At 38.3% G+C, this 22,420-nt stretch overlaps 1 protein-coding gene and 1 long non-coding RNA gene across 6 annotated transcripts; both read right to left on the bottom strand.

Moving 5' to 3' along the window:
- Window positions 1-779: 779 nt before the first annotated feature.
- Window positions 780-5,196, bottom strand: LOC135640726 (uncharacterized). Its single transcript, XR_010497444.1, has 2 exons — window positions 3,944-5,196; window positions 780-1,430 (listed from the first exon to the last, which is right to left on the bottom strand). It is a non-coding gene; the product is annotated as an uncharacterized LOC135640726 (long non-coding RNA).
- Window positions 5,197-7,299: 2,103 nt separating this feature from the next.
- On the bottom strand, window positions 7,300-21,940 carry LOC103987796 (cyclic nucleotide-gated ion channel 1). 5 transcript variants are annotated; one of them, XM_018827401.2, is made up of 8 exons: window positions 21,495-21,940; window positions 17,641-17,812; window positions 15,856-16,387; window positions 13,931-14,143; window positions 10,797-11,074; window positions 10,093-10,204; window positions 9,440-9,676; window positions 7,300-8,308 (listed from the first exon to the last, which is right to left on the bottom strand). In XM_018827401.2, the coding sequence occupies exons 2-8, from the start codon at window positions 17,667-17,669 to the stop codon at window positions 7,631-7,633; spliced, it is 2,079 nt and encodes a 692-aa protein (XP_018682946.2). In that variant the 5' UTR covers window positions 17,670-17,812; window positions 21,495-21,940; the 3' UTR covers window positions 7,300-7,630. The 5 variants fall into 5 exon arrangements, with proteins under 5 accessions (XP_018682946.2, XP_009404479.2, XP_009404480.2 ...); XM_009406204.3 differs by having other exon boundaries at window positions 17,641-17,817; window positions 21,495-21,834; XM_009406205.3 differs by lacking the exon at window positions 21,495-21,940 and adding an exon at window positions 21,296-21,483 and having other exon boundaries at window positions 17,641-17,817.
- Window positions 21,941-22,420: the final 480 nt, after the last annotated feature.

Below are 22,420 nucleotides of genomic sequence, written 5' to 3'. Positions count from 1 at the left end.
AACGGGCCGGGAATGCACGCCGCCCCTCTCTTCTCCTAGCTAGCGAGAGAGACGAACGAGGTTTGTTCACGGACGCCGTGAAGCGTACACGGTGCCGTTACAATCTTTATATTGTAGGCTTCACGGTAATGATAGTACACTCGAGAGACGATATAAAGAACGTAATGACACGGTGTACGCTTCGCGAGGTACGTAAATGACAGTAGAACAGACCTCCTATGGCTCTTTCTCGCGAGGTCCACACGCATAGTGGATCCGAGTCAACATAATCATACATGAAGATGGGCTCCCGATGATATCACCTAAAATATTTTTGTTATTTATATCAAGAAAAACCTAGAAGATGGGCTCTTATAATAATATATGAAAAAAAATTGAGTCTTTCTCTTATGTATATCAAGAAAAACAAAGAAAAGAGTTGTCTGATTTAGTACAAGTTCCTAATAAAAGCTGCTAAGCTAAGATTACAGAAAGCGCAAAGGAAGTGCGCATGTCGGTCTAAACATGCAGTCATTTAAATTCCCACTTTTGAGTGCTTCTCTTTTGTTGCGTCCACAAAACTTTTGCTCATTAAAAAAAAAACAAAAACTACAATAAATCAAGTTTGCCTTTCTTTTTGTTTATTTGCAAAAAACGAAAGTAAAGCTCAATGGGGACTTTTTGTGGAAATTATATAATCGTTCAATGTTTGCTTTTGTTGTGGAGAATGGAAGCTAGTTTCTCAGCATCCCCCCTTGGCTGGAAGAGAGAGATGTTGCTGAATCTTCGTGAACCTTCTGTTTCAGAGCCACCAGAATATTGGGAGGGGACACCACCACCGGATCAGCTAATGATGCATTTAGCGTCCGCCTGGGGTCTCAACCAGCAACAGCTTATTAATGGAATCTACGAGAAAAAATTTGGAGCTTTTCTGGCAGAAATGTGATGACACTTATGAGGAGTCACTCGTTCTTTACCAATCGTCTCTGTTGATTTGTGTACAAAATTACCTTTTTGTTGAGCTGAGAAGAAAAACAAATCAGGGAAGCTACCACGGAGAGATGCTGCTTTCCTGATCCATGTAGAGCAGATAACTTTGGATATCTTGTTGCTCGGGTTGCTGTTGTTGGTGGTGGAAAACGTAGATATCGATGAACAATATTATTAAGGAAACTTCCTACTTGTTCTGTTGTGTTACCTCCGACACTGGAATTTCCAAGTAACTCGACAAAAGGCATTTGATTGGTTGGATCAAAGCAACCACCCTCATCATGTGCATCTGCTATTCGAATCTAGAAGAAAGACTCGGGGGTGGACATCCTATCCACATTTGACGTCGTCAGCTGTTGCAGAGTTCAATGCATATCCCGGATACTGGCCTAACTTTGTCAACTCACATCATAGCGTGGTGTTCTTCACAGCTGATATGTTCTTTTTTTTGTGATAGAGAGCTGCAGGATAATACACCTACTAAGACACAACATACCCAATAAAAGATTCTTCCACTCTTATGAGCTCATCTGGCCTGTCAGGCTTTTAGGAAGAAGCCAATCATTAGCATCGACGTTTTTTTGTTTGTAAATTCATTAGTATTTTCTTAAGCGTGTACACGCTTTGAGAACAAACACCAAGTATTTAGTTCTAGATTAAGAAATGAAAGACAGGTACTTACTGACAATCACAAAACCATATATATCATTATGCTATTTCATGGTTGTTATAGAAAAAGCATATACTATATGAATGCTTATGAGCTTGTATCAATGACGAAACCCACAGAGCAATTATTCGGGCTCAAGTTGCATAAACTGTAGTGCTTAGAATGGTTGAAATGGATACCGATTACATCCACACAATAAGAACAGCGTCATGAATTTGCTATGTGATTGATTAATCACTCTGTATAAAAATGATAACAAATTGAACTCATAAAGATACACAAGCTGCGATGAAACCAGCTAGACTAACTAGATAAAAGTGGTACCTTGATAAAGAATTGAACTTGCCAATTGTAAAAAGGTTGGATGATAGTCTAAAGAAACACAAATGATATATATATATATATATATATCCAGAAATTATCACAATCCACATATGCAATGAACACAGATGAAAGTGTAGTGTTTGGGCCTAAGTAGTTCTAAGGGTGGTACAAAGCACATGAACATTCCCATGCAAATCACCTACTGTTGCTTCAGTTGTTAATTTGTATTCATTATCAAATCAAAAGCTTATACTGGAAGCTTTAAACAAAGATGATTGAGATATGTTAAGAGAGGAAGAATAGAACTAAATAATGGAAAGATATCGAAAACAAGTAGACACTCAAGAAAAGAAAAAAAGAATCACTGAATATATCTAATGGTTTAAATAAAAAAAAAGGTATCACTGGATACATCTAACCAGTTTAAGTTGTAGTAAATGACAACATAACCTCCAAACCTGTGGAGGCAAAACTTTGCAGTGGCATGTTCCAATGCGTGAATGAGGTTAATTTCACTAATTTGGATAAACCAAAAAGAGTATCAAAGGCTATATTTGAAAGGTGGAGAGCATCTGCACGTCATGTGTTGCGTAGCTGAATAAGAGCTTATGTCGATCCAAAACGAATCTTGGCCAAAGGCAATCCAAGGATGGGTCACGACAATGCATAGATTTGACCTGACTGAACCTTTTGTCTTCAGATTTACCCAAATATGCTAACAACAAATATGGAAGAACAATCTAAATTGCCATATATGACAAATGAAATTATCGAATGGCAGATTTCAAATGCTGATTAATCAATTATGTATTGTGCAATTATTTAAAGGAAATTCTTTGTCATTTTTTCGTTTCTTCATATAGTATTGAATTGGTCTGCTGCCATGTTTTTAGCATTCACCAATCTGTGGGATCGTTTTTCTTTGCTGATTTCCTTTGTCATTAGAATTTAACAAACTCCTCTTCCACATTCTCAATGTTCATTGGTCCCTTAGATTGCATGCAAATGCTTCTTTGTTGAACTTCCCTTTTTCTTTTTGAGAATTCATCAACGATGGCCTCGTATTTGTTGTTCGTTACTCAATTCGATTGCAAGAAACACTTCAGCTAATAATTCTTTTTCTAAAGTTTCTTTCTTTTTTAGCATTTCATCTTACAAAATCAAACAAGTCAACATACAAGTCCTGGCTCACATAATGAAACAGAGGGTGTTGAAGACTTGTAACAGCTTTAGCATCAATTTCTCTCTCTTTTTTAATTTTTTTTCAATTGTACAAATCAAGTTAATCCACACATATGGAGAATGTAATTGACTGGTTAACCAGTAAGCCCTGAAAGCCATGATGCAGACTACTAACTAACAACATATAAGAACCCGCACTTCGAAATATGCTAATGTTTTTTGCTATATAGTGTGAGCTTTCTTAACTCTAAAGGAGATTCCCAACCCCATCCTCCGTTATCTCTGCTATCATCTATGCATGATACTGCATCTAATCCAGATGCAGTGTCTACCTCCCTAAAGGAATACAGGAACATGCACTTGCTAGAAATCATGTCATGCAAAGCCATTGCAGCAATAAAGACAACTCATACCAAGGGTAACACAAAGGAAATGGTATCATAACATGTCCTAGAATTCCTTGTAGAAACTTACTACAATATATTTGCACAATGGGTCCAGCCTCAACATGCTAATCTACATTTATAGTACTCAAGCAAACAAACAGCAAAAGTCGATAGCATGAGGAAACGAGGAGCATTTCGGGAATGAAAATGACGACAACAGCATATAAAGCATGAAAATATAGATACATTGTACCGTAAGTGCTCCAATTCTGCAATAAATGAGTAAGAATGCACCACAATAAAGATGAAGATGAGGATAAAATGATACTTAAATGCTGAGGATAAAGTAATATGGAAGCATTAAAGATGAGAGCTCTTTCTTGTGAGATAAAAAGGGAAGGAAGAAACAGACCTTGATGGATAGAAAGGGGGCACGGCCACCCCGCCGCGTGAGAGCACCGTCCGGGAGTCGCCGCATGTGGCCACCATGATCCATTTGTCTCCCACCACCAACCCCTGCTACAGCTCCGCGACCTCCAACATCGCCGCGGCGTCCACCTTCACGCCCACCTCCACGTCTCCTCCCCCTCACCCACCCGGGCGGCCCTCCGTCACAGCCACCTGCAGCCGGTCCCGGCACGCCCGCGCCACCATCGCTCCCCCGTGCCCGTCGTGCACCGCGAACTACCCGTATCCACCTGCCGAGAAGCCCGTCACCTCCGTCATCGTGTCCTCCATGTCCCTCCGCCTCCCCAGTAGTGACACCGACCCGTGCGACAGGGTCTTCCCCGGCGCCAGTGTCCGCGGAGGGCGGCGGGGGGATGATCGAGGAGGAACGGTAGTTCTCTCCCTCCGCGAGGGTCCGCTTGGCGGCATCGGGGTTCCGGCGGCGGATGGGGTAGTGGTGGTGGTTGGGTCAGGCCCCTCCATGAGGAAACCTAAGCGAGGAAGCCCCTCCGACTCCGAGTGTGATTGCGATTGCGCCGCCATCCTATAGTGGCTGTCGGGGCTGCCGGCCGTTACGCTTGGGGGTTTCATGTCCCGAGCGCACGCGGCTTGACCCCCCTCTATTCCATGATACAACACCAGAAGGCCGCAACCACCGACCGTCGGATCGCCACGGGATCCACCCGATCCCCCTCCCGCGCGTGGAGACCGTCAAGGGTCCAAGCCCCGCGACGTGGATCCGCGGGCGGGGGGACGCGGACGACGGAGGAACGTCGGTCCTTGGCGATTCGGACTCCTACCGAGTCGCCTCAGGGAGGAGCGAGGAAGAGCGTGGACATTAGCGCTCTAGGGGATTGGACGGCGGATGATGGGGTGTCGGTCGGCGTGGGTAGGGCTCGCGACGGTTACTGAAACGGGCCGGGAATGCACGCCGGCCCCTCTCTTCGCCTAGCGAGCGAGAGAGACGAAGGAGGTTTGTTCGCGGACGCCGTGAAGCGTACACGGTGCCGTTACGATATTTATAGTGTAGGCTACAGGGTAACGATAGTATACTCGAGAGACAAAACAAAGAACGTAACGACACGGTGTACGCTTCACGGGGTACATTAATGACAGTAGAATAGACCCCCCATGTCTCTTTCTCGCGAGGTCAACGCAGAGTGGATCCGAGTCAACATCATCATACATGAAGATGGGCTTCCCGATGATACGACCTAAAATAATTTTGTTATTGTGGATCAACCTTTTATACTAATATATGAATGAAATCATATGAAAAAAAATCAGTCTTCTCTTATTTATATGAAGAAAAACAAAGAAAAGAGTTGTCTGATTTAGTACAAGTTCCTAATAAAAGCTGCTAAGCTAAGATTACAGAAAGCGCAAAGGAAGTGCGCATGGCGGTCTCTCCAAATGACGTGATCCGCAGCTGGAGGACGACGCGGTCGGCTTCCCAATGGCGAAGCATAGGTCGCCTCCTCGACGGAAGGCCCACGTCTCTACCTCGTCGCCCACTTTTAGGAAGCTCCATAGCGCGAAGTACTTCAGCTCGTCGCCCTTGATGACGGTGCCCGCGCTGCCGTCCCAGCAGGTCAGCTTCAGGTAGCACCGGAACCTGCACCTGGTGAACACCACCACGGGCAGCCCTCCGTGCTCCCTTCCCGACACCTTCGCCTTCCGTTTCTCTGCCTTGACTCCCTCGGTCACCCTGCTCCTCTTTCTGTCGTCGCCGACGAGGCTGGCGGATTCCCGTTCCAACTCCGAGAGCATGGGGACGAGGTTGGCCTTGACGAAGTCCTTGGGGAGGTAGAAGCGGTTCTGTTGCCGGACCAGGTCCGACTTCTCGATGGTCTTCTCGGCAATGAAGTGGATGTCGGTGCCGCGCTCCGCCGTCACCAATTCGGTCACCCACTTCGGCACGATACGCGGGCGGTACATGTCTCTGGCGACCTTCTTGCGCTTCTTCGACGTGCCCTCGCCGGGCGACGCGGGGGTATTAGGCGGCGGCGGCTCCTCTGGCCCCTCTGTGGCCTCGCTGTTGGACTCGGACGTGACGGCTCCCATGGATGGATACCTTCAGCTTCTACCTTTCTCGAAGCAAAGGAGGGAAGATAGAGAGTGGAGAAGAAGGCAGCGATGGATGGACACCATCACTCTACGTGTGTGTTTATATAGGGATAGAAGAGACGCATGAGAATCCGAAGCCGAGGTTGATTTCTACTCGGACTCCGCTTTGCATTGTCTGAGGAAGCACAAATCGTCTTCGGAAAAGGAAACCGAGTGTGGATCGAAGTCTTCAACGGTTGGGGTGAGTGATTCCTTTTCCTTTTTCGAAATTAGATTCATTTCTGTTGGATTTCTTTTTCTCTTATTATTCTCTATATCTTAAATGATGGATTACGAGTGGCATTTCATTTGGAATAAATACTATTATATCCAATAGACAAAAATTGTGTGTGCTACATGAAAAAGAAGACTAATAATAATAATCTCTGAGAAGAAAAGAGAGCAAGCAAATTAAGTCCCATTCGTAGAATGAAAGAGAAGATGGAATAGTGGTGACAGAGAGACCAAAGGTTAGCTCGGTTGGTCTTTGCAACATGCAAACGAGACGGGCAACTGTGCTGCTGCTGCTGCTCATATATGATAGATAATAAATGTTGAAATGGCTTGTGACATAGCCATCAACTGTATGGCTGTGAATTGGAGCACACCTTAAACATAATATGTAAAGCTTAATTATGATGGATATGTGGTGAAAGATGAGACAAGCGATTTGGGTTTTCTTAAATAAAATAAAAAAAAATATTGATGAACCACTTTTTGGTGGATATATGTATATTAATAGATGAAATATTCTATATTGTTATTTGTGAAAATTGAGATTTGAACTTATTAAGTGGAGTCACACATGCTAATACGGATCTTAAATAGAAGATGGATTAACTAACTGGTTAGCCAAATATGCAAGTTAATCAGACCATTCTTTTTTTCTTGAGGAGTGGAAGTGACTCTCTCAATTGAATCCTTTTTTGTATTGTGATCTAGAAAGCTATTTTTTGAATGTCAGCAATAAGAGTTAATATATTTATCTTTTTAAGAAAAAAAAATATTTGCCCATACAAGAATGTAGAACAATCACTTCAAGTGCTCATTATTTATTATTAATATCAACAATCCATTTTTTTCAAAAAAAAAAAAAGAAACTAAAATTAAAGAATTAATTTGAAAATTCAGATGAATGGTTGAGGTCAAAAGAAGTGAGACAAACAATTTTGTAACCGGACATGACCATGAAATTATCACTGGAGCCATCTTAGCTTGAGAAATCAATACAAGAATGCTTCTGTTATAATTCACAATCTACAAGTAGCATAATTCCACATCCCCAACATAAGTTTTCATATATTTCTACACCAGTCTTTCATGGGAACTTTGACATCTAACCAGAATACATGTATGGCTGCACAACTAACCCAGGTGGTTGACATAGAATGAAATGACCTAGTCAACTTGATATATACACCATAACTTGCTGCTACATTCTTTTGAATATATATTTAGAAAAACAAAAATAATTTTTGGAAAGGCACGAGTACGGTAGTAACTAGGAGCAAGAAGAACAATTCGGCGGGAGGCTATGCACCAATGCTTATTCAGCAGAAAAATCAGGCTCTGCTGGCTTCTGCAATATCATCAAAGGAGGGGCCTTCCTGCTCTTGTGTCGGCGCAAGTTGCGCAGCACATTCGCTGCAAACCTCGAAGCGTACAGCGCAGCGCCAAGGCTCGGTGAACTAGCACCACCGCTGACCATTGCAGCCTGCAACCTTTTCTCCTTTTCATGCAAAGAGTCTTCAAGCTTCTTTCTCGAGTATCTACGCCAAGCTGCCTGTATAAAACAAGCAGCCCATGTCCTCCATTGCTGCGAATGGTATCTAAATGAATGCTGCAGTTGTTTGCTATGCAGCCTTCTGAATTGTGTAGCAACAAACTTCAGATCATCAGCCATCAGAGCAAAAGCTTCGACTTCAGATAGTGTCTTAACTGTCCTTGTCGAGATAGGGAGGCTGGATGATGAGTAAGGGTCTAGAGCCCAGGTCAGAAGCTCTTCCCCGCAGAAATCTCCAGCCTTCAGAATGTCTGAATTGAAAAATCCAGTTCTTCCACCATTAGTGGTCATGCTCTCTAGCTTTCCTCGCATAATAAAGAGCATTTCATTTACTGGGTCTCCTTCACGAACGATGCAGCTGCATTTAGTGTATAAAACTGGTTTCAAACGATCAGACATGGCATCGATGAGTTGATCATCCATCTTCTCAAACATTGGAACCTACAAGGAATGATATGTGGATTGCATCATTTCTCCAAAGAACAACTCATCAACTACAAGTTTTCACTAAATCGTATCATAAGTATGATTCATTTGGAAGTGCAATGAAGAATATCAAACATTACTTCCATGTCTTGTGAACCAAAATATTAGTGGTGAGCTCGTTCAAACAAGGCAAATGTGATGACTCTGAACAACCAGGGCAAGGTACTTTTAGTATTCTGAAACACGAAAGATGACTCCTAAATGGGTTGGGCCTCACCTCTCATGCAGGGAAGACACCCAACACCTATTCATACTCTCAATCTTCTAGCTAAATTCACCAATTCTGAATTCTCTATTGTGCTTCTTTCAAATCTCCCTATTCCTATTCACGATTCTTCTTTCTGAAGACAGATGCTCTAGAAAGACAAAAGCACCCGTCTCTCTGGAAACTAATCTCAGAAGCTAACCCATACCCAAAGTTCATATAACCCTAACCCATATGGTTTCTTCAAATCTCACCACCCTTACTCTCCCAATATAAAGCTAATTCTAACCTCAAACAATCAGAAATTGAACGTTTCAACAGATCAGAAGTGAGAATCAGACAAAATTGTTTTCCACTTGAATTATTTGATGTTGGAAATTATGTTTGCTTGTTATGATAACTTTCTGGAAAGTTAATTTTTAAGTTTTTAAAAAAATATTCTATCATTATAAGTTGTAACCATGACTAAAGGAACTTTGACATATAACAATATCCCTCTCATATACTAACATGTTGTCATGTTCTATAGTTAGCCATCGATCTAATATGCATTATTTATTTCATCCAGTAACATGTTTTGTCTAGTATCAAATAAATGACAAGAAAAAGTTGAAATTTTGAATTTTACAGTATTTTCATTTTTCAATAAGCGACTGAAAATCATCTTTTACAGTGAGCTGTGAGCTGCAAAATGTTAACTCAATTAGACCTTAGTTTGAAACTAGAAACATTGATTCAATAATGCTGCTGGAGCTAAAATTACATGCAGTAGTCATGACAAAATCGTTACTGACGATTCTCACCACAAAAATATGGAACAAAATTGGAAAATGCAATTAGAGAAATAGAATATATGGAAATTTTAACATAAAAAATCCTACCCGCTTGAGGAGTGATAAGCAGAGATGGTGCTTTATATCCCTTCGAAGGTCTTTAGGAAGGTTATGAAGAAGATGCTCTTCATCTACTCCTCTTGTTTCTTGCCACCTATACTGCTCATAACGGCGTATTCTCTCCTTTAGGCTCTCAGGAAGGGATCGGTGAGACATCCACTGCTCTGCATCTCTCCTTTTTACTCTCATTTCTTCTATTCTGACAGTAGTTGATTGTAGATATGTCTGGAATAGCAAAAATGTTTACCAACCTAGGATTTAACTTGTAAACCTTTTATAAGTGAAGAAAATATGGTTGTATTGACTTGGTGAATCAAAGCGCACACTGTTTGATACTAATATCTTAACCTTGGAAAATATGAAGAAAACATAAGGAATAAAGAGGATTTGCCATAAAGTCCTTCCATGAAGCTACATGAAGTGTGGACAAAAAGGCAGCAGTTTCAAAGAGATTCATGTCAAAGATTGGTGAATACATTGCACAATTAAAGATTTATACTTTGTCACGGACAATTATAGTTGTTAAAAAACCACGTACATATGTTACATGAAAGATATAAAGCAAATATCTCTGATTTCAAACATAGATAAAAAAAATGTAATCACAATCATGAGTGTGATAAATGATGAAAGCGGCGTACCTGCATATTGCCAATGAGAAGCGCAAACAGAACTAAGCCAAAGATGGAAACACAAACAGCAAAAATATTCTCCCAAATGTAAGTGCTTGTTTTAAGGTTTTGTCCAAGAGAACTGCAGAATAGTCATATTTTAGCTACAGAAGCAAAATGATGAAATGTGATAGTATTGAATCTGATCAAAGAAGTCCTTACATCTACCAAATCCTTATATCTACCATACAAGTGTCTTGAGTAAACAATGAAGTATCTAACGTAGATTATTCAGGTGTGTTCAAGAGCAATTAGATCCACTTAATTTAGTGAAGATTGCAACAGGTCAAATCATGTACACACATATGTAAGTGCATCTGCTCCTGGTGCAAACACAAATATATAACACTGCATTTGTCATTCACAGATGGTTTGAACTATAAACCTATTGGGACAAATAAATGAAAATCAAAACAATGTTAAATACTCTTAATTTTCTCATGTAGAAAGATTTATAATGTTTATGATACTTAGCAATAAAAACACAGAAAAAAAGAAAGAAAAAAATCCTTCCAAAGATTCTTAAGTTTGCACAGATTATAAGAAAAGGATTATACTAAAAAAAACATTGAGAAATAATATTTTGTGTCCGTCAAAATCAATAAACATAGATTATAATTTTTTGTGCCTCACAAAAAATTTCTGATCGAATATATTATCAAATACATTATTACCTTAGATTTTGAAGCCCCCACCAAAAGCAATAAAAAAACTTCTCCAAGAACTTTTCTGATCGAACAACATTTTGCAGAGCTTGTAGATATATTCCGAAGTCAAAGATAGTCCCATTTTTGGGACTTATAGGGCAAGCATCTCCCAGGAAACTATTATTCTGGTTGTTTTGCTGTCCACAGATTAAAGAGTCAATTTTGCAATCAGGTTGGGCACAAGCTTTTCCCCAACAAGTGCCTTCACGTTCTATAGAAAGAAAATACCAAAATGCTCCCAGTATCTACAAGAAATTAAAACAGCAGGTCCAGATCAGCCAAAAGAAAGTTTAAGTTCTTCCATGCAAGCCAGATAAAATATCTTCTGCAAGTTATTGGTCGTATTATACATCAAAAATTGACTGAAAATTTAGAAAATGTACTATAGAGACACAACCTATATATACTTCTTTTTCTTTGAGCAGTGCGAGAATATTGCTCAATGAACTGAATCAGCTTGCCAACTATTGGTAAATGCATTAAAGATGATGAAAAATAGGACATTCTCAGCAATTTGATATGCAAAAACAGAAAAAAGATATATATAAGCATTCATACTAAAGAATTTTTGTGAAACAATCTCAATGTCATTTCTTTCATGTTAAACAAAGGAAGTGAGAGCCAACAGATCCTTGATAGGCTTATACTGCACTGTTGGAAAACAGATCAGCTCAAAAAGAGGATATATCTGATCAAATCTTAAACTATATGATGCAGAATAGAAATTGGTGAAGTCGAAGATGTTAAGTCCAATAGAATAGTGGAGAACTTAAGGTCCGATTACTATTATGGCTGATCAAGCTTCGGCAACACTCAAATAGCTGCTGTCATATAACTTATAACAATAAAAAAAGGACAAAAATAACAAGATCAAGAATTAAAATATCGATCAGTATCAGTTACTCGAAATGTACAACACTAGTATACCAAGCAGGGTATACCGACTTGTACCACATGCTATCACGAGAGAAAAAATAAAAAGTTCAATATTGAACACAGGTATACTAAGCAGGATATACCAACTTGTACCACATGCTATCATGAGAGAAAAATAAAAAAATAAAAATAAAAAGTTAAAATATTGACTAATACCGACCCATAAGGTCTGACCTTGGTCCTTTGTCAGGCCAATAGATACTAATCGATAGTTCCTTGAATGAGATAATATGATAACAACTAAAATAAAGATGATTGAGGAAAGATTTTCCTAATTTAGCACATAATATGCAAATGATGAGAGTTTTGATCATGACTGTCATACCATATCAGAGAACTTGCATGGATACATTGACTTTGCAGACAATCCTAAAAGGATCACATATGAAATTACAGAGTAAACTAACATAATGTAAAGTTAAACAAAATTAGCAATTATATAATCAAAAACTAATTAGAAATGGGTTTTGAAATTTATAAAATGGAAAAAAAAAGAAGATAGATTTATGATGTGGAAAATTAATTAGCTCTTAAATTCTAAACATTAGAAGTTTAATTTTAACTTATATACAGATTTTGTAGCCAAACCTACATTAAAATTTTAATATAAATTATAATCATTTTAAATCAAAAAAAATTCTTAAGTTTTTTCCTTTTTTTTTTACTTTATACTAAAAACATATTTTTTGGTTAATTGCAATTCTTCTCGGCCCAATCATGTTTTCCCTAGCCAATCTCAACCATGCTAACATTGCCCAAAACAGAAGTTATATCCAATAAGTTATAACTTGAGAGTTTCTAGTTTTAACAAAAATCTAACCACTGAGTCCTATATTTGAGCCAGCCATGCATACAGTTTTTTATTGGTGAAATTCGATTATAAAAGAACTTCTTGGCCAGCCATGCATACAGTTTTTCCTGTATTTGAGCATGGAAATACAGAACATGCAACCAAGGCATAGAACTTGGAGTTGTACACATTCTTTGTCATGCTTCCATGTAACGACTCTGCAAACTGATGATAGCCCATCTTAGTCTCCATCCCTTTCTAAAATTTGATGGCCAAGTAGTGGTACTGTTAAGATAAATTCCACCAAATTCTACTAGTACCCCACAAAAGGAAAGAACCTTCAGCTATACAAAGAAAAGCATCTTATCTCTTAAACAACTAGGAGCACCTAAAAAATCTTTCAAAGGTCTGTAGCCAATCAAGAAAGTTCCTAATTCCTTGCAGTGATCCCTAATGACCAGATTTCTCTATTATACTTACAATTGATGAACGCCTTAGATTAACTCGATTTCATATAGGTAATTACTGAAAATAAGCAATGCTACTTTGAAGTTCCAAATTCCAATCACCTTCCATCACCATAACTCATTGTGGCTATGAAAGCATACAGGAAAGTCTTCTACCTCACACATAGCAACTGTATGCTGTGACTAATTAAATTTTTTGTAAATTCATAATCAACGTGGACAAGTCAAAATGGAAATGAAGTTCAGAATTAGTCACTAATGTGCAAAGGAACAATTCTAAGAATGTAGAGGGCATAGTTGGAAAAAAAAAGAAGAGGAATCAAAGGAAAAGATGATGCGTACCAAACAAAGGACAGTGAAGCCCTGACAGGACAAGCTGTAAATAAAACTTATCTACAACATGATAAGTTATTGTCAAAAAGAGGTAAATGACTACAACCTCATGAATGAAAAAATTTTAAAATGAGACAAAAGGGATCAAGAAAGGAACCCTTAATATTCACATGCAACTCCTGGTTCAGGACAGTAAAGCTACAAGTTCTAGGAAATATTTTCTGTACTGTCCTCCACATTGAAGTAGCTGGTTGGACCTTGTGTAAATATGAAGAAATCAACTTCAATTTTTAATTTCAAACTGTAGACATCTTGTTAAAACATTATCATGATTCATGGATGATATTCCTAATTATGCAGCAAAGAAACCCCTCATCTTAGGGGTCCATAGATAAGGCTGCTGAATCTCTGAAGCCTAAACTAATCCCAGAATGACATTTTGGAGACCAGGGATCAGTGGACTGAAACAAGAACAAAACATGAACCACAACTAGCAGATGTTACCAGAATTAGTATAGTCTTTTAAAAATCACCAAAATAAAAAAAATTAAAATTGAAACTTCAAGTAAACTTACATGACTTGCAAGCATGTAAAGTAAAAGGTTAAAAGCAGCTCCAACCCATGCTGTTTCAGCAATTATACCAGCAGATCTTGTAACTTCAAGATACAATGGTATGATCCTAAGAACTCTTGGCACGTATTGGAATATAACAGCAAACATCAGTGCATTCTTTGCATTCAGGAGTGCTGAACCTTCAAGTTTGGGTATTATGAGCAATATCATAATCTGTTTGGATTTATAAAAATGTTATCAGTAACTGTAGCTAAAGTAATCAGTGATTTTAATAAAATACTGACTGTGACAACCATAGCTGCCATAGAAAATAGTTCTACCCTATAAGAAACTAAAATAAAGAATGAAAAGGAAACAAAACTGTACATCATGTACTCATTTCAAAGCAAAGAATTTAGCAAGTTGATATAAATCTAACCATAATTGGACAATTACAACAAATAGGAAGAACACAACCTAAAGATCTGTGCCTCAATTGATTTTCATTTATATTTTTATAATAATTTGTTGTCAAAGCTTCGATTTTTTCCTGCATGATGGCAATTTACTAACCTAAAGCATGGAATAACAATCATCATTTAAGGAGAATTTTAAAGCATGGATTTTATAGCGTATCAAGAAGAATTTTAAGTCATTCTTAATCTTATCAATATGAATATTGCAAAGTTATGGCAGTAAAAATGGGAAAAATTGAAACATGTCACATAACGTCAATCCTCGCCCACTGACAAAGCAAGCCCACTAACTTTTAGGTGAAAACACTAAATATAGGATTACTTTTCTGCTCCAAATTTCTAATGTGTGAGCAAATCAGGAAGGCCTCCTATTAGACTAACAGTTTTCCTTTGAATTCATTGCACTATCCGGTACCAGTACAGGTGTAACACAACAATTTAGCAACACTGACACCCACAAAGGTGCTCTGATAACAACATGGATTGATCCATGGTAGAGATACTTGCAACAAAGTAGAACATTGTCCAAAATAATTAACACGGAGCTATTATTTTGGGTTCCATGATTCTATAAGTATGATCTTTGCACATAAATAATGTAGGACTGACATGCCAACATATTTGCAAATATTTTCTCCCCTTCAAACTCAAGCATAGTTGCCAGGTTTCTTAGTTACAGTGAATATAATACCATAATCAACCAATCCTAAGTCATGGTTAAATCCCCTAATATGTTGATTGATCCTGATCACATCCATGGTTTTAAGTGCCCCACATTGAAATATGGACCTGCTTGGCTTTGCTACTGGTAATACAGGATACTTTATGTGGCATATGTTAGTCCCCCAATGTGCATAAGAAAATCCTTAATACTCATACATCAAGAAACCTAACATTGCAGTTCTTAGATATCCCCTCTTGCAAGCTACAAATAATCAACTATGCATCCCAATAAACCGTGATCTAGTAGAAAACCAAGCATGCAGTTCCATTAGCATCATTCATCATGCCTATGGAACACAGGGATGATGACAAGGACTTCGGAATTTAACTGCACAAACTATAATTGCCAATAATCCAATATTAGTGAAAGATGAAAATGTGGTACCAAAAAGATTCACAATGACCCAGGCTGATAGTGATTAGTGAATGTCATTTAAGGGAGTAGCTTCCTGATTATTAGAAAAACAAACAAGAAACCCGAACATGGTCCTCAACAGTCTTTCTTACAAGCAAAATGATAAGCTCAATAAATTATCTGCTTGTGTAAATTAAAATTAGCAGTAAAAAGTTTGCAGACTAATTTCCTTGGTCTTTGTTTAAATAGATACGCTTCGCCTCTTACTAATGTTAAAGTACTAATATATATATAGACAATAATCAAAATCCACTACCTAAATAAATATCATGTTTTGACAATAGAAATGCATAATATATATTCATGGATAGTACATAGAATGAGTTTGATACCTGTGGAAGTGGAAAAACAGCAAGAATGTCAATTAGGAAATATGATGATAAATATCGCTTGGCTATTGCCGACAAATCTTTGACCAAAACTCCCCTTCCAAATACCCTAGATGAAGGAGCGATGAACCCAGTTCGAAATTGAAAAACAATATGGACCAAGTAGAAGATATCTGTGAAAAACCGCAGTACACTTGCAGCAATTTCTAGTTTTTTATCCAAATAAAGACAATTATTGTCACCATCAATAACTGGAATGTAGAAGAACAAGGGGTCCACAGACACAGCAACTATGCAGGATATGACAAATATTTTGTTCCACCTTTGAAGAAACGGTCCTTGAGGATCTAGAACTTTCTTTTTAGACTTTGGTACCCCCGCAGATGAATTTGTAGAAGACTGAAACTTAAAAATGCTTCTGACCCAATCAAATCCTCCTTGAAAAATCCTTTTTGCTGAACTAAGACTTCTCTGTTTTCTGCCTAAAAAAGCCCTTTCTGAATCCAGGGATTGCTCTGAACTCCAGTCATGAAACCTGTCAACAGAGAGGACATGATGACACAAGGATCGCCACTAACAATTCCATTTCAAAGCTTGATATGTTTTCTCAAATCTACATAAGTCATATTGGTTACCACTTTTGTGAAATAACGCAACATAAATCAGAGAGAAGAAGAAATTGACTAAATAAGCATTAGTTACTATTTGAAATTTCACAATCCTGAGAAAAGTGAAGACATTTTCTCTGAGACTGATAAACAAAAAATTATCATGCTTAAAATGCAGAACATTTTCCTGACACTGTATCTATGTTCATGTTACACACTATATAGCACCTTCCTGAAGCTCACTTAATTTCAAAGTATCACCCTGCATTATGCACTGATACAAATACTCCTGGTGTTTGGTTTCAAAATCAACAAAAACAAAGCATAATCACTGTTGCATGGTCCTAGATACAAGATTATGCTACAACAAAAAACAGGGGGTGTGATTCCCTTTGCCTATTAAATTGTATTTTTTAGAGTAATTGCATTAAATTATATTTTTTAGAGTAAACAATATCCAAATGCCTATTAATTTCATCTTATTAATTAAAGGATGAAATACAAATAAAATTGATTGAGATATAAAAGATTTAAGACCATTAAATATGATATTCCCTTTGTAATTGCATGTATTTCCTTATCTCAATATCATCAACAAGCACCCTCTGGTTATCAATATTTATGCATCTAACATAACATAAAGTTATAAACCTTTGCTTCTTTTCCCCTATCTTTAACATTCTTTTCTCAACATCTTTCTTCCTTGAAAGAAAATCTACCATAAGCCTTGTTTTATGAATTTCAAAACAAAAAAAAACTTATTATCATGGAAATATTAAGCAGGCCAATTTAATGAATATAGATCACCTTCCCTTTTCACTTCCCGAAGTTCCTTCAATAAAAAGGTCCTCAAAAAGAAATGGCAAGCTTCTATTACCAAATTACACTAAAAAATTTATAAAGAAGTGTAGAATCCACAAACTTCACATGAGAATATTTGAAATTTAATGAACTTGTAACAAATAATCCAGTATTTTTCAACCACAAGTGAAAGAAAGCTGTAGAGCAGCACTAATTGCTTTAAAACAACCAGCCTTGTAAACAGCAAAAAACAAGGTTCCAGTAGGCAGGGTAGCACTACAAAGTACGAAGTATCTTCAGTAATGGCCAACAGAATTTAATGCACTAAAGGGACAAGCTGCAGACATGAATTAACATTAAACACCAAATAATGACTAACCTCACAAATTTATCCTCCCGATGATTCATAGCTTCAGCTTAATTGTAGTGCAGTGCCTACTAAAGAGAACTGAATTTCATGATCACGAACACCAGCATCTATTGCACAGACTAAACTAATCACCAGCCTTTTTCAAGAAGTAGTGGAAAGCAGCAAGAACAAGAACTACAGGCTGTTCTGCAACAGGTAAGTAAAATATTCGCTCAGGATAGAAACAAACATCATTTTATATAACAGTTAAAAGACTGTTATCATGATTGTTTCAGAGTAGGCACTCTTTCTTGTTAAATTAGTAAATAATGCACATATTTATGTGGAGCTAAGATGTAAAAAAAAAAGATATGATCAAGCATGATGTTGACAAATTATAAAAGGGACAGAGAAAGATGCACAGACAGTAACATGCAGAACGACAATCAAAGCAAGTTGAAATGATGCATGTCTAAATAGGTCATGTTAATGATATTATAGTTTTTATACTAGGTTTTGTCACACTTGCTCGATTGGGGTTTATATTATCAAATACATGGACAGTAACATGCTGAAGGACAATCAAAACAAGTTAAAATGATGCATGTCGAAATAGGTCATGTTAATGATAATATAGTTTTTATACTAGGTTTTGTCACCCTTGCTTAATTGGGGTTTATATTATCATTCAGGTCAAGCAAATATTGCCAAGATAGACAGAGCATTTATATGAAAAAGGAAAGGCAGAACATTATCGGAAGCTTCAGTTTAATTTCTGGTTCATGGCTGAACCAAAAATTAAAAACTCAAAGCGTCAACTCAAAACTCAGCAGGTTTGACTCAACTCGTCAAGTTTTAGAGCCAACCCAACAATTATTAGGTTAAAACTGTGTCAAACTTGACCCTACTAGGGTGAGTTACTTAAAAATAAGACATTGATGAACTTTGATGACATTGTGTGGTTTAGGTTAATATCCAAGAACTACAAGATATAGATCAGGTCAAGAATTAAAATTTCATACCATACCAATGTATCTAGCTTTGCTCGGTACGATATTGTACAATGTACCGAGCAATATGCCTAAAAAAATATAAAAATCAATTTTAGTACCGAGCAGTACTAAATATTATATATATATATATATATATATATATATATATATATATATATATATAAATCTTCGATGGCATTATTCCACCCTATCCCCATACTATATGCATTGATGAAGACAATCCATCTAAGTCATGCATAGACAATGCTTGAATGTGAAGTTAGACATACAAGATCACTAAAAGAAATAATAAAATATATATATTTTTATATAAAAATATAAAAATGAAAAATCAATATATAAAAAGATAAAGATACGGTGTACTGAGCGGTCACCTCGTCTATGGCCTTCGACGTCAAGGAGGTGAGGAGAAGAAAGACGACATAGATATCGGAAGGTTCTCCGTGCAACAACAATGGACAAAGGAGACCATTTAGAGATAAAGAAGGTCGGGGTCTTCGCCGCCTTCCTCGCAGCCGCCTCTTCCGCTGCTCTCGCCGTTGCCTCCTCTAATCCCCGCGCCTCCAGCTCCTCCTCCAAAGAGGTACAACTCTCCTTGTCGTTACCTCCTGGATCAGGATCATCGAGGGAGGGCAGCGCTGGATCAGGATCGAGAAAGGGTGTGAAAGATAAGTTTGCGCTAAGGTTCAATGGGCTCAGGTTCATCGAGATGCTAGTGATGGCGCATTGATGACTCCGCAATACTCTTTCTCAACGCTTCTCCCTCTTCTTCGATGTTTCTCCCTCTTCTTTGAACGCTCTCTTCTTCCTTGCCTCGCCTCACCGCAGCCAAGTTGATACCACCAGGTAGCAAGCGGTTCGCGTGCCGATCAACTGGTGAACCGATACGTACCGCCCGGTACATATTAAAAACCCAGGATCAGGTATTAAACTACAATGCAAGTATTTCACACCATATTCTCCTTGGCCTCACCAAACTATGTCATGCGCCCCTCACCATGTCATCGTGGCCTGACCACGTCATTTTGCTTATGCTCCTATCCCCTTTCACCATCATTTCCCACTGCTGAATTCACTTTTGGAGGTGTAACAGCACTGATGCTATTCTTGTATTTTGTGAGTCTTGTCAAATGATTTTGTTTCTTTTATTATTACAATATTTCAAAAGATTTAAGGTATTTCTCTTTGCAAAAGAAAAGCTTGTATCCAAAGTATTGTTTCATCGACATTTACTGATCTCCATTATTATCTTACACCGAAAGTGACACCATAACCTATCTGATTTTGCTCTTTGAAAATAATGTTATGTTCTTTAAGAAAAAAAATCTCGCTCTGATTTTTATATATGCAAAAAATTATAATGAGTTTTATTTTCTTTTACACCCACAGCAGTGCTTCAAAGAAGAAGAGATCTGCTTTTCTTAAAGTAGGGATAGACTAACTTTAGACATAATTGAATACACAAGGCACAAGCATAATTGTCATAAACAAGAACAAAAGAAAACATCATCATATTATTATCATGCAATGTTGATCAGTAGACTTAACTCACTTGACCTCTAAATTGAGTTGTATCTTTCAATTAGAGAACCATAGGCTTGAACTAAATTATTAGATGCTCTAGTTCAACAGTTTATGATTCAGAATTTTCAATCTTGACCATGAATATAATTAAGATTAACAAATTTTCAACAAATTATTAAAAAAACACAAATAGCAAACAATTGACTATTAGCAAGTAATTCAAAACTAGATCATAAGGAACTACTGGGGAGTTCATGTAAGAAACATCAGCATCGTTATCCGAATGTGATTGTTCATAATACTGCTGAGTGTGTCAAACCAGCAGTATGTAAGAGAAAAGGCATCCTCATGCTGGACATCTTGTTGATCTTTACTTTGATTCATAAAAAAATGCAAGTACTACAACAAAAAATGTGTAAACAATATAATAGGAAGATTGTCAACATTGCTTTGGATTGGACACTTTCATTCATATCGAGTAAAATTAACCATCTTTTTCATTTTCAAGTGTTCTTGCAAAAAATTTGCTAAATGTTAGCATTTAAACATAGATATTAGGAATGTTAAGAATGATATATATAGCTGTACCAGTTATGGTTTGCATATTGACATTTTGTCGTCACTCACATGAATTTTTAACCTCCTTTAGGAAATATAGTTTTTCTTTTACCTTATCATGTTTCTCGTGTACAACCATGGCATGCAACTTAATTAATCATTACATGAGTAATTGATTGCAGTTTCTTACAATCTTGATTGAAGATTTTCAACTCTTGGAATCATGCCACGAGTAACAATTCTACCTAACAGATAAGCCCAAATCTATGAGCCAGAAGACGATTTACCACTAGGCATGTAATTTCACCTAAGCATTCCACTTGACCATGTTACGAACTCACAACGAGCTAACGGTACAATCTTGGCTCCGCTTCCATTTATACCTCACTCATATTCAACTCAGAAAGGTCCACGGGAAGATCTCGAGAAGGAAATCGACCTCCAGCGACAAACATGACTCCACAAAGGTAGAGAAAATTTAGAGCTTTAAATCCCATGTTACAAACAGAATTAACGACAAAACAAATCTTAAACCAGAACGATCAAGAAACTCCGGCTCCAAAGAAGTCCACATGGGGAAAGAAATCTACCGAGTCGGCTCTAAATCCTCCTCTGTTGATCCACATACGATCCAAGAAAACAACTTAATAGGCAAACCCATCCAAAGAAAACAATTTGACAGCCGAACCCATCCAAGAAAACAAGAAAGGGGAGATCAAACCGAAATCCAACTCATGACAAGAAGGAACCGAACTCTAAGCCAAATCGAGAAGGAAAGCCATAGCGTACCTCCTCCTGGTCTGCGATCGAGAAGAAGTCGTCCTCCACTCGCTGGGAGGTTTACTTTCTTGGCGTCATTGAGAAGGCGATTAACTGCCACCAAGCATTATAGTATTGGAGTAGTTGCCATAATTTAAAGAGCGGAGAAATTTCGCCGATGCTTCTCTGGACGTGGACTGGTACAGCAGGGAGCGGCGCCCCGGGGGGAACGGTGGAATATCGCGTCCCGTGGTGGGTATCCGCCCGGATACCATATCCATCCTCGATCCCTCGACGAGCGAACGCGATCGCTGCGGGTGAGAGGATTCGGCGTCCGGAATAAGGTATCCATCTCGGGGTAGCGGCGGGCCCCGAGGTATACGGCGAAGGTTGGCTGGAGTTGTCGAGCTACCCAGTCAAACGGTGCGGATCCTCTCCAATGATGTCTGCAACTAGGAACTTCCAGTACACGTATCAGAGCCGACCATCACTTAGGATCAGGACTGCAAGATCAATTGGATAACAAGCGCAGCAATCAGAGATGAAGCGAGTTGAGCGATGCCGTCCTCTCCAACGATGTCTGTAACTGGGAACTTCCAATGCCAGTATCAGAGACGTCCAACAATTCGGGACCCGACCATCGCTTTCGATCAGGACCGTCCGATCAAGTGCACAACAATTTGGTCGTTGTCGATACCAAGTCAAACGGTGCGGATCCTCTCCAATGATGTCTTGCACTGGGAACTTCCAATGCAAGTATCAGAGACGTCCATCGATTCCGGATCCGACATCACTTTGGATCAGGACCGTCCGATCAATTAGATAACAAGCGCAGTAATCGGAGAAAGAGAGTCTGTCGCTGTCGATGTGTTCTGCTGCACTCGGTGCCGCTTAACCACGAAGGAGCCCTTCGCAGCGGAATCTTTCTCGTGCAGGTTGACTTTTGAAAGTCGCCT

Source organism: Musa acuminata, chromosome BXJ3-6 (genome assembly GCF_036884655.1).
Source record: "Musa acuminata AAA Group cultivar baxijiao chromosome BXJ3-6, Cavendish_Baxijiao_AAA, whole genome shotgun sequence".
NCBI classification, from domain to species: Eukaryota; Viridiplantae; Streptophyta; class Magnoliopsida; order Zingiberales; family Musaceae; genus Musa; species Musa acuminata.
Note: the sequence above shows the minus strand (reverse complement) of the source record. Positions and strands in the feature narration are given on the sequence as shown.

What these genes read in the sequence shown, in the direction of transcription:
- LOC103987796 (XM_018827401.2), bottom strand. Translation starts at nt 17,669, where the DNA reads ATGAATCATCGGGAGGATAAATTTGTGAG. An exon ending in TGGGGGCTTCAAAATCTAAG is followed by an intron (nt 10,205 to 10,796) that starts GTAATAATGTAT and finishes ACTATTCTGCAG; the next exon opens with TTCTCTTGGACAAAACCTTA. An exon ending in TTCTCATTGGCAATATGCAG is followed by an intron (nt 9,677 to 10,092) that starts GTACGCCGCTTT and finishes TTGCTATTCCAG; the next exon opens with ACATATCTACAATCAACTAC.